Genomic DNA, 15513 nt, shown 5'->3' on the forward strand with positions numbered 1-15513 from the left:
ATGAAGTGATCATTTAAAATACTGTTAGTGTATCTTTCCCATCTTAAAATTTAATGTAAACACTATAAGAAATTTTGTACTGAACAAAGAAACATGTTTTAGTAAAACAGATACTGCCGCTTTAAAAAAAAAATCTGCCTCTTAGCTCAAAAGTGCTGTCAGAGTTTTGAAATGATACTAGCTTACTTAGTAGGTGAGAAATTTAAAAACTTCAGTCAAATTGAAGGACAGAATGAAACTAAGGTAAAAATTAGATAAAGATATTTGGTGGCAGACAATATTTGGCATAGTTCCTAATTCTTATCCTTTCTAAGCTAAATCTGAATTTTAATTAATGCTTTTTCCAATATCCTGACTCAAGCATTTTAGGTTGAAGGAATTATTGAAGGATTGACTAGCAGACATTTGATGTAGTAATAAATATTTATGATCTGCTGACTGTATTTCTATATTATTAATTTGCTAGGTCCCTAGATCTCTTGCTTCCTTGGACCTTAGTAATTAGAGGTTTAAAATAATCAGTTCATGCTCTGTCTGCTTCATGAGTAGGATTCAAAACGGAAATTAACAACAATCACATGCCTTCAACAGTCATTGATTATTGTTTATATAGAAACGTTAGTGTGTTCATGCAATCAAAATTGAAAATACATTCACAATGATACATGTGTTTAATGTGTTCTAGATATAACAAAATGGATCCTTTTACATAATTAGCCAGTAAAGTTATTGCCCTGTCTACAATTAAGTTCATTGGAATTAAGACTATCCAACAGTTAGTAATAGCAATATCATTTAAGTGTTCACTGTTATCAATAAACGATAATATGCAATTCTAATAGGTTTGCCCTTTAGAATTCATGGCTCTCGAGTTTCCAAAGCTTAAGAATCTCATAAAATGCCTTCAAATGTTTTATTCTTTGTACCTACTAGCTTGCTATGACCACAGAGCTTTTCTACTGATCCCCTTGGGACTTAAGCTTTTACTTTCATTCCATTCTGATGTCCTTGCTTGTTGACTAGCCCATTCAAACTTGGCAATTCTGCCACTAAGCAGTTTTTTTTCATCTGACTGTAACTTAGGAAAAACTAAACAAGATTGTTTGCACCATGATAAAAAAATCAGATATTTTTATATTACACTTAAATATTATGTGGGTCAGATAGTCAAACAGGTAAAATTACATGAACAAAATTCCAAGTATTTAACTATAGCTGACACTTAAGGCCAAATAAACTGGTGATGTGCATATTGAAATGTCATAAACTCTGTAACTAGACATTCACACGCTTAAAAGACAAACACATAGAGAAGTGGCAGATGATCACTGTCACTGGGGATCATGTTCTCTCTAGGCCACATGTGTTCTCCATCAAGTTATTTTAAGACTTGAAATGAGATTGTGTCTCTCTAGTAATGAATTGGTATACAGTCATCACTCAGCATGTAATAGTGGCTATCATTATTAGCAAGTAATCATTGCTCCCAGAGCTCCAACAGTGTATTCAATCAGCACAAAGAGATTAAGATACTGTGCTGTGCTAGTTAGACCTAAAAATCCAAATGGCTTTCTAAAATTTTCATTTTTCTATTGATTAGCCATTCACCATACAGTTATGATTGGTGCATTTTACTATGATTTGCAAGAACTTAATATAGAGTGATGGTGATATAATTATGAAGGTAATGCAATACATGTTTGAAAGAAAGAATTATTTTATTGTTTCTGACTGTCTTAAAACTGCATTTTGCTGAAATAGAAAGTTTATCATAACTTATAAATGGTAATATTAGTGTATGAATAAATAGATCTGCTTTACAGGTAGGTGGTCAATAATGCTGTGTAGGGAACAGAGCAGCTTGCACTTTCTAGTGAGAAGTCTCTAACTTAATCAGTTTCAGTAGGGTACAATAACTGTAACATTGGAAACAGCAGGTGACTCTATTGTTTTTCTCTATGCTATTTGTTTATTGTGTCTGAGAATAAAACAAACTCCCATTGTCCGCATGAAATTGTTTCATGTTTGCCTAAAATTCCTAGACTAATAGCGTTATTTGTCCCATAAGAATCTGTGGGTAGTATCCCACAGTGTGAGGAATAATGAGGTACACACCCCACGGAGGAAGTCCCACGTGTCCAATATTAGAAGTTGCTATAATGGTTTTTTCTCTTCTCTACACATAAATCTAAAAGAAAATAATTATCTTTCTTCAGATCCAAAGTCTCAGTGAAGCCAAGACAGTTTTTCAGTTTTTCCCCATTTTGCCATGCATGTTTGAAGGACTTTTTAATTAACAGGTCTTGGTGTATGTGGCCCAAGGAGCAGGCTGACCCCTTGATACTCGTATACATTACTGCTCTTTGAGACACTGAAACAGGAAATCAAAGGGTTCAAGTTGGAGCACAGTCTGACCATGAAGATTTACATCTTTGTTTCCCTCTGAAGTCAGAAGGGCTTTTTCTTCAAACCTCAAAGCTGTGTGTGTGTGTGTGTGTGTGTGTGTGTGTGTGCTTCTGTGTCTGTGATTGTGTGTGCAGGATACAGCTACATTACCAGTGTGTGTATGTGCAGGATGCAATCACATGCCTAGCATACTATGCAAGATACAGTTGTATGTGTGTGTATGTGTTTGCAGGATACAGTCACATGAACAGTGTATGTATATGTGTGTTTCTGTGTCTATGTCTATGTGTGTGTGCAAAGTAGGTCACATGACATGTGTATGTGTTTGCAGATAGTCACATGACCAGTGTGTGTGTGTGCAAGATACAGTCACATGACCAGAGTGTGTATGTGTATGTGTGTATGTGTGTGCAGGATACAGTCTCATGGTCAGTGTGTGTGTTTGTGTATGTGTGTGTGTGTGTATGTGTGTGCAGGATACAATCACATGACCAGAAATGTGTGTGTATGTGTGCGTGACACAGAGAATGTGTGTGTGTATGTGTGTGTGCAGAGTACAGTCACATGGTGTATGTGTGTGTGTGTGTGTATGTGCAGGATACAATCACATGACCAGAAATGTGTGTGTATGTGTGTGTGACACAGAGAATGTGTGTGTCTGTGTGTGTGCAGAGTATAGTCACATGGTGTGTGTGTGTGTGTATGTGTGTTAAGGATACAGTCACATGACCAGTGTGTGCATGTAGGATACAGTCATATGACAAGTCACATTCTTAGCAATTGTTCTTTCTGCCAGCCATTTTATCAGGTTCAGCAACTTAACACTGCAGCACTTCTAAGATCCATATGGGAGACATATTCTGGCAGCCCTTGTTCTGCAAAGCAGCAAGGGCCCTGTAATTTCTCACAGATGAAGGAAGACGGCGACTGACATAATGGAGTATATCACACTAGCAGTTAAGGATTGTTGATTGGGCCCCAATGGAAGCACTAGTCGGAGCACTTTCAGGAAATGTGACGTAGGGTGATGGAGATGAAGGCTTACATGTGCTGCCCCAGCAACTCCACCAGCAGACATAGTTCCTCAAGTCTGGGGACTCAGAATCAGCACAGCAAACAGCACTTTTTCCAGAAGCAATTCAAACACGGCACTCGACTGACTGTTGTCTGGAGTCTGAAAATGGAGCTTTTTCCTTCCTTCGTTTAGATCAATTTCACAGTATGAAAAACTAAATGCTTCTTTTTTTCAGGAGGAAAGTATTGTTCTACCAATCTTAAAAGTGTGGGTAGGCCAGAGAGCAAACACAAAACACACAATCGCAAACACACAAAACCATTTGGCAGGAGGCAGCAGCGTGAAATGAAATAGATGCATCCAAACTTTTGATCCTCATAGTTCTTGCTCAGTCAAAGGGGCATGCAATTGACAATTGTGGGTAAAATAGAATAAACTACTGGAAAGATGCCCAGAGAGAGCTCCCAGCTCTACCCCTGCCAGCTACCTCATCATTTGGGGCTGGAGGAGGGCAGGGATACACCAGGTTAGAGTAAGGTGAAAAGATAATGAAAACTAGTGTTGCCCTAGAGGCTCAGTCTGTTTAAAAACTTGTAGGGAGTCAGCAAGATGGCTCAGTGGGTACAGGCACCTGCCATCAACTTGGACAACCTAGTCCAATCTCCAGGACTTACCTAGGCGTAAAGAACAATTATTGCAAGTTAGCCTGTGAGCACCCCTCAAAAGGAAGGAGGGGGGTAACAGGAGAGAGATAAAGAGAAATGAAAATTGCTTTAATCATGCCTGTTCAGCAACACAATTGCTTCTGTTTGAAAATTAGCATGTGCATTGCCTACTGTCCACTGAAATGACTCTTTTTTTTTTTTTTTTTTTTTTTTTTTTTTTTGGTTTTTCAAGACAGGGTTTCTCTGTATTGTTTTGGAGACTGTCCTGGAACTCGCTCTGTAGACCAGGCTGGCCTCGAACTCACAGAGATCCGCCTGCCTCTGCCTCCCAAGTGCTGAAATGACTCTTTACAAGGTACTCTGCATTGCCTACTGTCCCCTGAAATGACTCTTTACGAGGTAATCATATAACTCGAGTTGTGTGGTTCACTCTATGTGGTTGAGCACAGATGTACACGCACAATGCATAGCAGAGCTTAGGGAAAGTCTAGAAAACATTTAACATGCTCTCATAAACTTTGCAGTTTTGAGATCATTTTAAAGGTCATTTGTTTTGCATTTTATGCAGTTTCTCCAAAGACATATTTGTCATTTTGTTATTTAAAATGCATTACATTCTTTTAGAGAAATGGCAGATCCACCCACAATTTATGCTACTGAATTTCTGAAGTGAGCAGGTTACTTTAGAAAGCCTCTGAATCGGGGAGCTTCACATTAATCGTTTTTAAAGACTCTCTGCTGCTTTTTGTTGCTTTGCCTATACTTTTTATCTGCAATATTGTTTCATCTTTGCCAGATCAGCAGATAATCAGTGCTTTAGTTTCCCTTAGCATGTGTTTTCTATCTTCCTTTCAAGAAAAGAAAATGCCAGGATTTAAACACATCATGCCACTCAACACCAAACACAAAGGAAGCGTAACTAGATCACGTGCACAGCTGTGGGGGAGCCATTGTCTCTCTGTGCTGATCACACATAAAGCGTCTTAAGGCGAGTTTTTAGACATCTGCACCAGGCCATAGAGCTGAAATGGTTAAATGTGGGTAAAAAGTCTTTCACTCTTTTGAGAAGCGAGTGGCTGCTCTATCATCTTGTGGATGTGCACGCATGTTCTCTGCCTCCAGATAACATTTTGCAGTCACTGGCTGCTTTTGTAGAAAGTCTGACTAAGTCTCCAGAGACTTGTCATTTTGAAATCACCCAGGACCGTGTACATTCTGCTCAGATGCAAGGCCTTTAAAGCTGCACCTTAGAAACTGCCTTTTCTAACTTTTATGTGTGTGTGTGTGTCTGTGTTTATGTATGCACACATTTATTTCATGTTATCATATATATGTATATATACATGATATATATGGTATATATGATGATATGGTAACATATGCATATGATATCATGTCATATATATGATATACATGTGCCATGGTGGTTGCAGAGTGTTGGAAGCTGCATTTCTCTGTCACTCTCCACCTCAGCCTCCCCTAAGCCCTCTTCCAGACAATGTATTGTAGAAGACTGCAGAGAACAGATGAGGCTATTGCAATGGATTTCCCTGTCTGTAATTATCTGCTTCGCTGCCTCCCTCAATTCAGTTAGACAATCAAAAGAATACTGCATTTCATCTTTCAGCTTTCACATTCAAGAACTGAAGCTATTTTACCCAGCAACCTGACTGACAATAATTTAAAAAATATCCTTAAGTCAGAATACGGCCTGAACTGCTTGAAATTCTTAACACTTGTACTGAAATCCTGGATTTGTTATCTGAATCTGACCTAATTATCAGTGGAATTCATAAGTTCCTTAACCTCTCCCGGGCTCAATCTCTGTGTATAAAGGAAAGATTAGGTGGGGTGAAGGTTTAAGTGCTGGATGAATACTAAGAATATTAAGACAGAGTCCCTGATTTGAGGCACCCAGTGGGCTGATGGTGTGGTGCGGCAGTTGAAGACTGTGCTATTGGGAATAAGTAATAAGAGATGGTCACAGGGTGGTCAAGGCTGGCCTCAGAGGTGGCTATCAGCTTGGTAGTGGACACAAAATAAGAAGCACAAAGGTGGGATTGAAAGCACAGAGGCTGGAGAGAAAGAATGGTCTGTGTAGAGCCAACCCCAGCAGAAACCACCTGGGAAGAAGCAAGAAATGATAATGTGCCCTGGTGCCTTGGAGATGGACTGGAGAGTCCGCACTGGACTAAACACCAGGCCCTGGATGACGATGGGTAGAAACTATACTGAGATGTTGGGTGGCGAAAAGTTCATGGGGAAGGTAGCACAAGACAGTATCTAGTGCTCTGCAGCCTCTGGAACCGATAGTCTCAGAGTGCAGAGTTACTCACACCTCACAGCTCCTGGGTCCTGAGACAATGCTGACCAGAAGAGTCAAGACACACTAGAAGGTTGCTATGGTCTCCCCGGAACTCAGCTGGAGGTTTGATAGTTGACCCTGAGATACAGCAAGCTAACATGGTTCTCTTTCCTGCTCCACTCCTGCTTGTCACTGTGGCATCAGAAAGCACAGCTAGACTCTTGCAGGTCCCTGTAATAGATGGGAATGAAGTGATGGCAGAGGGGGTGTAGGTAAGGGAAGGAAGGAAGGAAGGAAGGAAGGAAGGAAGGAAGGAAGGAAGGAAGGAAGGAAGGAAGGGAAGAAGAAAAAGGGGGAGAGAGAGGAGGAGGGAGATCTAGGAATAATCCAAGAGCTTGAGTCCAAGGCTTATGTCTTAGAATCTCAAAGAGGAAAATACTTGAAGTGGTTATCTAATCAAATGTTCCTCTTACAGCACAATGCCTCGCTCTTAGTAGTAATTAAATACATATAAACCTGTGCTGAATAAATGAGAAATACAACCCAGAATAGTTGCTAGTTATTGGCATACCTGCATAAAAACCTAAACCTCCTGATCTCCAAGCAATTACCTTTTCCATTATTCCACACTTGGCCTCAGTTGCATCTCATATTGGGTTACCTCTCCCAGACTTGATGTGAGGGTTTATGCGGGTCTTATTTGTATCTTGTGCTGGTTTTGGTTGATGTCCTGGAGAGGCCTGCTCTTTCCTGCAGGGAAGCAGGGGTGGGGGTGGATCTGGAGAAATGGGAATCCTGGGAGAGTGGAGGGAAGGGAAGCTGCAGTCAGGATGTATTTCATGAAAGAAGAATAAATACAAATTTGAAAAAATTACCAAGACAATATGTTTTAATGTTAAAGTTTGTTTTACCTCATTTTAGATTGCAATGTCTTTTATGACAGTTTATGCTAGAATGATACCTTCATGGCTACTATAATTTAAGCACTCATTTTTATATTTCTACCTAAGTTGATTGGCGTGTTCAATAATGCTGTCTCTAAGATGAGTCAATAGAACCCTGGCAAGATCTGCTGCCAAGATGGAATTCTCCTCATATTGAAGTCTGATTTTGTGACTTTCACTTTAAAGAGACTATGTGGGAGTTTCAGAATCTGCTTCAAATCATTTCAAAAGAATGATGCTACTATCTTTGTATGAATATAGAGAATTTTTTAGCAAAAGAAATTAGATTTAGGTATAAAGAAAAGCTTTTGAGCAATAAGAGGCATGGAACCTGTGTTACCTTGAATGTAATAGCTCCCATAAGCTCATAGGGAGTGACACTATTGGGAGGTATGGCCTTGTGGGAGCAGGCTTTGAGGTCTCTTTTGCTTAAGTTTTGATCAGTGGTACAAACCTTTTTCCAGTTGTCTTCTGATCAAGATGGACCCAGGATTTATCACTAGTACATGAACTGGCTTTTTGGAGTCCATTCCCTATGGAGGGATACTTTACTCAGCCTAGATACAGGGGAGAGGGCCTTGGTCCTGCCCCACATGATGTGACAGACTTTGTTGACTCCCCATGGGAGACCTCACCCTCTCTAAGGAGTGTGTGAAGGGTGGGGTGGGGAAAGGTGGGGAAGTGGGAGGAGGGGAGAGTGGGAGAACTGGGATTGGTATGTAAAATAGAGATTTTTTTCAAATAAAAAAGGTGTAGCCAGCACCATGTCTGCCTGCAAGCCACCATGCTCCCCACAGTGATGATAAAAGACTGGACCTCTGAACTTATAAACAAGCCACCCCAATTACATGTTTTCTTTTATAAGAGTTGCTATGGTCATGGTGTCTCTTCACAACAGCAGAAACCATAACTAAGACAGAAATTGGTACCAGAAGTATGGTATTGCTGTGATAGGCTACACCATGTTTTTGTTTGGTGAAATATGGACTTTTGGAGTTTGGGTTAGGAAAAAGCAGTGGAACGTTTTAAGCACTATTAAATTGGCCATACTAGTAGGAGCATGGAAGACAGTGGTGCTAAGAGCTATTTGAACTGTGAGGGGCTCACTCAAGAGATTTCAGAGGAGAATTTTAGTATGTTGCCTAGAAATCATTCTTAGGATATTTTATAAAGAAAGTAGCTGCTCTTTCCCTTGTCTGAAGGAGTCTACCTAAGGCTAAGGGAATAGTTTTGGATTAATTCCATTGGCAGAGGAAATCTCATAACAGCCTAGTATTGACTCTTTTGTGTGGTTATTTAGTGGTAACTCTACTGAGTATTTTTAAAGAAAACAAGCAAGCTGAGCAGGATAATTGCAAAATGTAAATTTTGAGGAGAAAAGGGAGTACCAGGAAGTAGAATGGAGCCAAGTCCTGTGTTCAAGGAGATAAATGGATTAAGAAATGGAAGAAAGGGAGGGGTGACCTTGGGGCAAGATCCCACCCAGTTAAATATTCAACTTGTGAAAAGAAACTAAAGAAAAGTTTAGAGCCAGGTGTGGTGGTGCAAGACTTTAATCCCAGTACTCAGGAGGCAGAGTCTGGCAGATGTCTGGGTTTGAGGTCAGCCTGGTCTACAGAACAAGTTTCAGGACAGCAGTGAAGGACAAAAAGCTGTCGAAGATATAATTGAATGAGGTGGTCCATGTTCCAGCTCCATCACATAGCAGACCTTGACAACTTTGGCCACATGACTCTGGGTTTAGAGAAAAGGATAGAAGAAAGGAGATATGGAATAAAGTTGCTGATGTCATGCCGTGTCATGGGTGTTCCTGAGTGGAGGCCTAGTAGAGATGGCATTGCATGAAGCTGTGAAGTTGAAGATGGATTGCTTTGGAGACCACAAGATGCTAGAGATGGCAGAGTCATGGGAGTCCTGCTGAGGAGAGCAGCTAACAGGGAACAGAGCCAGCCCAAGAGAAAGAAGTGTGTTGCAGATCACAAAGCTGAACAGAGTTGGAGATTAGAAGAGTGCTTTGACATCAGACATAGAGATGCAAAGTTTGGAGTTTGCTCAAATGGTTTTTGGTTTTGCTTTGGTTCGGTATGTCCTTACTATGCTTCCTTCCTACATTTGAAATGATAATGTCTGTCCTGTGCCATTGTATGTTGGAAGTATGTGATCTATTTTTGATTTTGACTTTATAGGAGATTATAGTAAAGGGATTGCATGAACCTCAGAGAGACTTTGAACTTTGACATGTTGCTGAGATTGTGATAGACTATGAGGACTTTTGAAGTTGTACTAAATGCATTTTGCATTATGGTACTTTTAGATGCTTATGGGGCTCAGGGAATGGAATGTGGTGGTTTGAATGTAATTGGTCCCCATAAGCTCATAGGGAGTAGAACTATTGGGAGGTGTGTCCTTGTTGAAGTAGGTGTGGCCTTGTTGAAGGAAGTATGTCACTGTAGAGGCAGGCTTTGCTGTCTTTTTGATTTTTCACAGAAATAGTAATCTTAACTAAGACAGAACCCTTATAACAAATTCATCAGGAAAAGTTAGAAAGAAATGGCCATTAATCAGTTTATTTTCTTGAGTGTTTATGGCCTGGCCGTTTCCTCTTTGTGACAGGTGTGATAGTGTGCTGAGTTGCTAGATCACGGATGATGTAAGTTCTACCGGCTGCTATCACTGCACAGGTCACATGATCACTCTCCACCTGAGCCTTCTGCCCCAACCACAGTGTGCTTACATTCCTGAAGTGAAAACTGTCTTCTTCTTAAAATCTAACAGGAACATTGACAAATAATTTAAAAGTATACCCCCAAAATTAGATGTTTATGACCATTATAAAAACCAGTGAAAATGGACACAGAACATGATAAAATTCTGTCATAATATTTTAATATGGTTAAAATGACGCAAGCTACAGAAAATAATGTTAAATAAATCTCACTGCCTATGAGGAAGAATTAACTTGTTTGCTACAAAGTGTATGTAATTGGTAGGGTGGATATGATTGATGAATTTTTTTTCTTTTATCAAAAAACTCTGACTTCATAAAAAGAATTTAGAAACACTAGTGAGAAGGTGTTGAGTTCAGTTATATTTGTACTGTTTCCTCAAGCTACTTCTAACCTTTATTCAGTGAGAATCTACCTAATATGCAAAGAATTTCCAATAAAATGCTGATTCGATACTTTGTATATTGTATAGACAGCTTGGAAGAGGCAGAATACCAATAAGACAGCTATGTCTGAGGTTTGCAGGTCACAAGCATATGGCACCATCAACTTCATTGGAAACAGTACAAAGCATATTTGAAGAGGTAAGAACAGATGAATAAGTTGAGATACATTTATCCATTAAATGGAGGAAAGAGGACTAGGAGATTTCAAGGTAGAAGTTGTGAACAATAAAGGTAGCCACATCATCCCAAGGTGGAGATTTGCTGGGTGGAGAAGACAAATAAGTCAAAAGACTAGGTAAAGAGTGGTAAGCAATAGGCACAGGTATCAAGTAGTTTTAACTTAATATAGTAAACTGTAAGAAGAGCATTGATTAGAAAGTCAATGATTCTAGTTTGGTCTAGGGACTTTGGAGAAGCAGAGAGCAACATGAGAGGCACAAAGAAGGAAGATTTCTTAGTCTACGGTGACTCAAAGAATGTAGGAGTAGAGGGCCCTACAAAAATAACTTTAAGCTAAACAATGCTTCGTCAAGTGAGCTCTCTTTTTTCCCCAAAATGATGAGGTGCCCAAGAGATACCCAGTACTATGTATTTATCTCCATGACTAACAAAGAACCAAATTATTTTAGAACATTTTTTCATATATAATAGTAGCTTTAAACCCCTCTTTTCCATCACCTTTACTCTGCCTTTCCTGTACATGAAAACCCATGATTGGAAATGAGGTCTTCATAAGACCATACTGGTAGAGTCACTACACTCATCAGTCACAGCAATCTGACCTTAAGTCAATATTCCTAGAATTGCTGGTCTTAAATAGGGCTGTAAGTGAATGGCTAATCAAGGAATCAACACACCTTCCAGGCAATGAAAAGATGTGCTCAGCTTTCCAACGAAATGCATCCTTACATTTGTGTGGAGACTCTCCCTTTGGTAAAACTGTTTTCATGGCAAGATCTCATTTTCACAGTAGAATTGAAAAGGTGAACATGAAGACAACACTGTCATTTCCAGATTATGAAAGAAGAAACTGGGAGGTGTAGAGACTGAATGGCCCATTTACAGTTATCCCTCTTAAACATGCAAGCAGGTTGTAGCTAGAGCAAGTCCCCCTGTCTGTGCTCTTAATTCAGTCTATCGTAGAACTTGGCTTGGAACACTATGGGATAACACATGCCAGGTGGCTCATATTTTGTTTCACTACATATAAATGACATTCCTACAGCACAGTCTATAAATAACCTGCCTCATCCGTTCCATCTAAACAAGCACGTTTGCATATATCACCCTCTACAACAGTTTTTGATATGGCACATTATCTAGACATGTATATATTTTACAAAGTAGACATTTGGGTGTTGTCAAGGTCTTAGATAGTTTTGAAATAACTGAGGTCTCATCTTTTACATTCAGAAATCCGTTTTTACCCAGAATTCTACAGTATTCTTTATCAGTTGCTTCTTTAATGACTTGAAAACTATTAAGTAGAAACTACACATGAGCTATGTATGAAGGAAGTCTTTCTAATTACCACAAGTAGTTCAATTATCATACAACAGCACTGCAGACCGGGAGAGATCCAGTCCTTTTTTTTCCTGGAGAGGACCAGAAGAGCAGAGAGAAAGATTAAGTGACTGTAGACTGGTACTGTGATTAAAGTTATTGACAGCCTTGGAATAAAGTGTTACCAGTCACCTTCCTACCTTTTAGTTGGCCACTCAGAAATGATCACTTCTATAATCATTGGTTAGGACTATGGTGGGAATCTCTTAATTGGGCCATCCTAGTTTTACAGAAGGATACTGCCAAGGACAAATAATAACTAGAAGGATAGCAACCATTTTTGCATAAAAACATGCAGCTCACAAGCCTTATCACCTATATGATCTCATTATTAGTTATTTCCCAAGTTGGTACTATGTTTTTTCATCATTTTAGAGGGAATCTGATCACATCCTTGTGCTAAACCAAATTCCTAGCAAATGATAGGCATGGAATTCAGTTTTCTGTCTAAACCAGGCAATCCCTAAACACACAGAATGAAGGTAGTGGGGTGGATGGATGGATAGATGGATGGATGGGATGGATAATAGGTAGATGAAAGATAGATAGATAGATAGATAGATAGATAGATAGATAGATAGATTTTTTGCTCATGGAATTATTCACTTACAAGTGCATTGGAGAGATATTTTATATAATGTACCTAAAATGTATTTACATTTTTTCATGTTTTTGGAGTTTCAGTATTGATAGACAATGCTATCTCGGGAAGAAATCCCTTCCTACTCACATGACTCAGTTCAAAACTACCTTACTAAATAAATGGATGTCTATAGAGTCATTCTTTGGACTATTCACAATAGTATACCTTCCTTCTCTCATATACTCTCCAGCGTTGTCAGGCACAATTTTAATTCGCAAGTTAAATTTTCAAGTATTATAGTTTATGAGGATAAAAATACCAATCCATGATAGAACCATTCTCCAAAAATAAAGTTTTATTCATACATAATTTAAGAAATCTAAAACAATTACCTCAAACAATCATGTCTTTTGCATTTAAAGGAGGAGAACTCATTTCAATGATTATATTTTATAATGAATAATTTGTATTCATAGCATTTGTAAGTTCATAAAGTTAGCTTCTAACCAGTAGACCTCTATAAAACTGTGATAATTCATTTGGGAAAGGGAATAAGTGTCATTACTAAAATAATTTTTCCAAGATAAGAGAATAAGTCCATGACAGCTTCTGTCTGACTGCCAGGTCCCAAGTCCCCTCCCCCCACAGCTACTGTGCTAATACAATGTACGGACACTATGCCACGCCTTTTCCTTCATGAGCTCATTTCATTCTCATCACACCTTTCCAGAGGATGAACGGTGGTACCCAATCCTTCAAATGCCAGGGCTTTCGTTTTCATCCAAAACTCATGGCTATCACTTCTCCACAGTTTGAAAACTCTTTGATCTTAGTTGCACTAAAATGGAAATGGAAATGGAAATGAAAAGAAGGGGGGGCAGAAACGTATGCTTCTTCAAAGTACAAATTTCTAACTTTTTTTTTCTGAGCTTAAATATGGAGCCGTTTCCAGGCTTCAAGAATAACCAAGTAGCACTTTTTTCAATATTTGGCCATTCACTTGTTGGCAGACTTTTGTAACCTTGAGTCACCTACAGAGAACTAAAGTATTATTCTAATTGATTTCTCACTGCTTACTGAGAAGCAGAGAACTCTCTCAGTGTTCTCATAAATAATTCCATTTCTCTATGTCAACGTTAATTGAACTTACCTCATGTTGTCAATCTCTCCTTTTTCCTTGCAGGTGATGTCATTGTCTATATTAACGAAGTTTGTGTCCTTGGACACACTCATGCAGACGTTGTCAAACTTTTCCAGTCTGTTCCTATTGGTCAGAGCGTCAACTTGGTGTTGTGTCGTGGCTACCCGTTGCCCTTTGATCCTGAAGATCCTGCTAACAGCATGGTGCCACCCCTTGCAATAATGGAGAGGCCACCTCCAGTGATGGTCAATGGAAGGCATAACTATGAAACATATTTGGAATACATTTCCCGGACCTCACAGTCAGTTCCAGACATTACAGATCGACCGCCTCATCCTTTGCACTCCATGCCAGCTGATGGTCAGCTCGATGGCACGTATCCACCACCCGTCCATGACGACAATGTGTCTATGGCTTCTTCTGGAGCCACTCAAGCTGAACTTATGACCTTAACCATTGTGAAAGGTGCCCAGGGATTTGGCTTCACTATTGCTGACAGTCCTACGGGACAGCGGGTGAAACAAATACTTGACATTCAGGGATGCCCTGGGCTGTGTGAAGGAGACCTCATTGTTGAGATCAACCAGCAGAATGTACAGAACCTGAGCCATACAGAAGTGGTGGATATACTTAAGGACTGCCCCGTGGGAAGCGAGACTTCTTTAGTCATCCATCGAGGAGGTAAGACAAACACGGGTGTGGTGGTCCGGTGTGTGGGGTGATTAGAACTCTCTATTGCTCAAGTGACGATTTCTATACAGCATAACATCATGCCTTTGCAAAAAAAGTTAAAAGAGGCAGAGAGAAAAGAATGTGGATTTAGGATCCAGGTTTCTGAATGTTCGCAATGTATCTTTACCTGACTTACATTCAACACTGTGATAGTAGTACTTCCGTCTTACCAACACAGCAATCTGGATTTGGAGAGTAAAGAATGGGTCCCAGCTATGCATATGTTTTGTCCTTGTCACAAAGGTTCAGTGACATGTCAGTTTTACACAACTTGGTCTATGCCTGTTGATTTACTGAGCAGCCTGCAATAGCAGGTATTATATGTGGGTGCCAGGCTAGCAGTGGGGAGGTCAACCCACCCCTCCAAATGAAAGAGTTCTGATAGTCCTCATAAGGACCACCAGGCGCTGGGTTCAGATAAAATAAGGTAAGTGTGAGCAGGAATATTCCACAACAATGGGGCACAACTAGCCACCACCACGGATAACTGTGTCTGCCATGAACCAGGTAGAAGGTGATGGGACGAGTCAGGACTGGGAGCTCAAAGAACATGGACAACAGCTGAAGAGAGTGGTGGGAGCTTCGGACCCCACGGCCCTTCTCTCGTCTTTGAGAAAACTAATGGGGTAAAGCCAAGGCCCTTCCCTTACTTCTCTGTGGATGTGAGGACAAAGTGCAGGGTGACAGCTGACTTTCCTCCCTAGAGGTAAAGAGGACTCAGAGCTTGAAGCCCCAGATCCTCAGCTGTGGGATTGTCACAGCAGGGTTACAATACCATCTCACAGGCTGGTAACAGGAGGTGGGCACTCCACGGTATGACTGCTGAATCCAAACCTGGAGCCTCAGCAGAGAGGGGTCTGGGGCAGCGCTGTGGCATAGCCATGCATGAAAAACCTGCAGGAAACTGCGGGTAAAAGACATCAGAGCTGAAAGAGGTAGCGCTTGTGAGCCAACTGGGCTCTCTGCAGTGTCTTTCCCTTCGCAGAA

At 40.1% G+C, this 15513-nt stretch overlaps 1 protein-coding gene across 8 annotated transcripts in view; it reads left to right on the forward strand.

Annotated features, from left to right (window-relative positions):
- The window catches only part of Magi2 (membrane associated guanylate kinase, WW and PDZ domain containing 2), a 1397005-nt gene that overhangs the window by 1145098 nt on the left and 236394 nt on the right, over positions 1-15513 (forward strand). For all 8 annotated transcript variants that reach the window (XM_040735144.1, XM_040735143.1, XM_040735146.1 and 5 more), the window contains one exon: positions 13837-14475. In XM_040735144.1, the coding sequence (XP_040591078.1) occupies positions 13837-14475 (639 nt within the window). The remainder of the gene's footprint in view (positions 1-13836; positions 14476-15513) is intronic.

The sequence above is a fragment of the Mesocricetus auratus genome, unplaced genomic scaffold (genome assembly GCF_017639785.1).
Source record: "Mesocricetus auratus isolate SY011 unplaced genomic scaffold, BCM_Maur_2.0 Super-Scaffold_100043, whole genome shotgun sequence".
NCBI classification, from domain to species: Eukaryota; Metazoa; Chordata; class Mammalia; order Rodentia; family Cricetidae; genus Mesocricetus; species Mesocricetus auratus.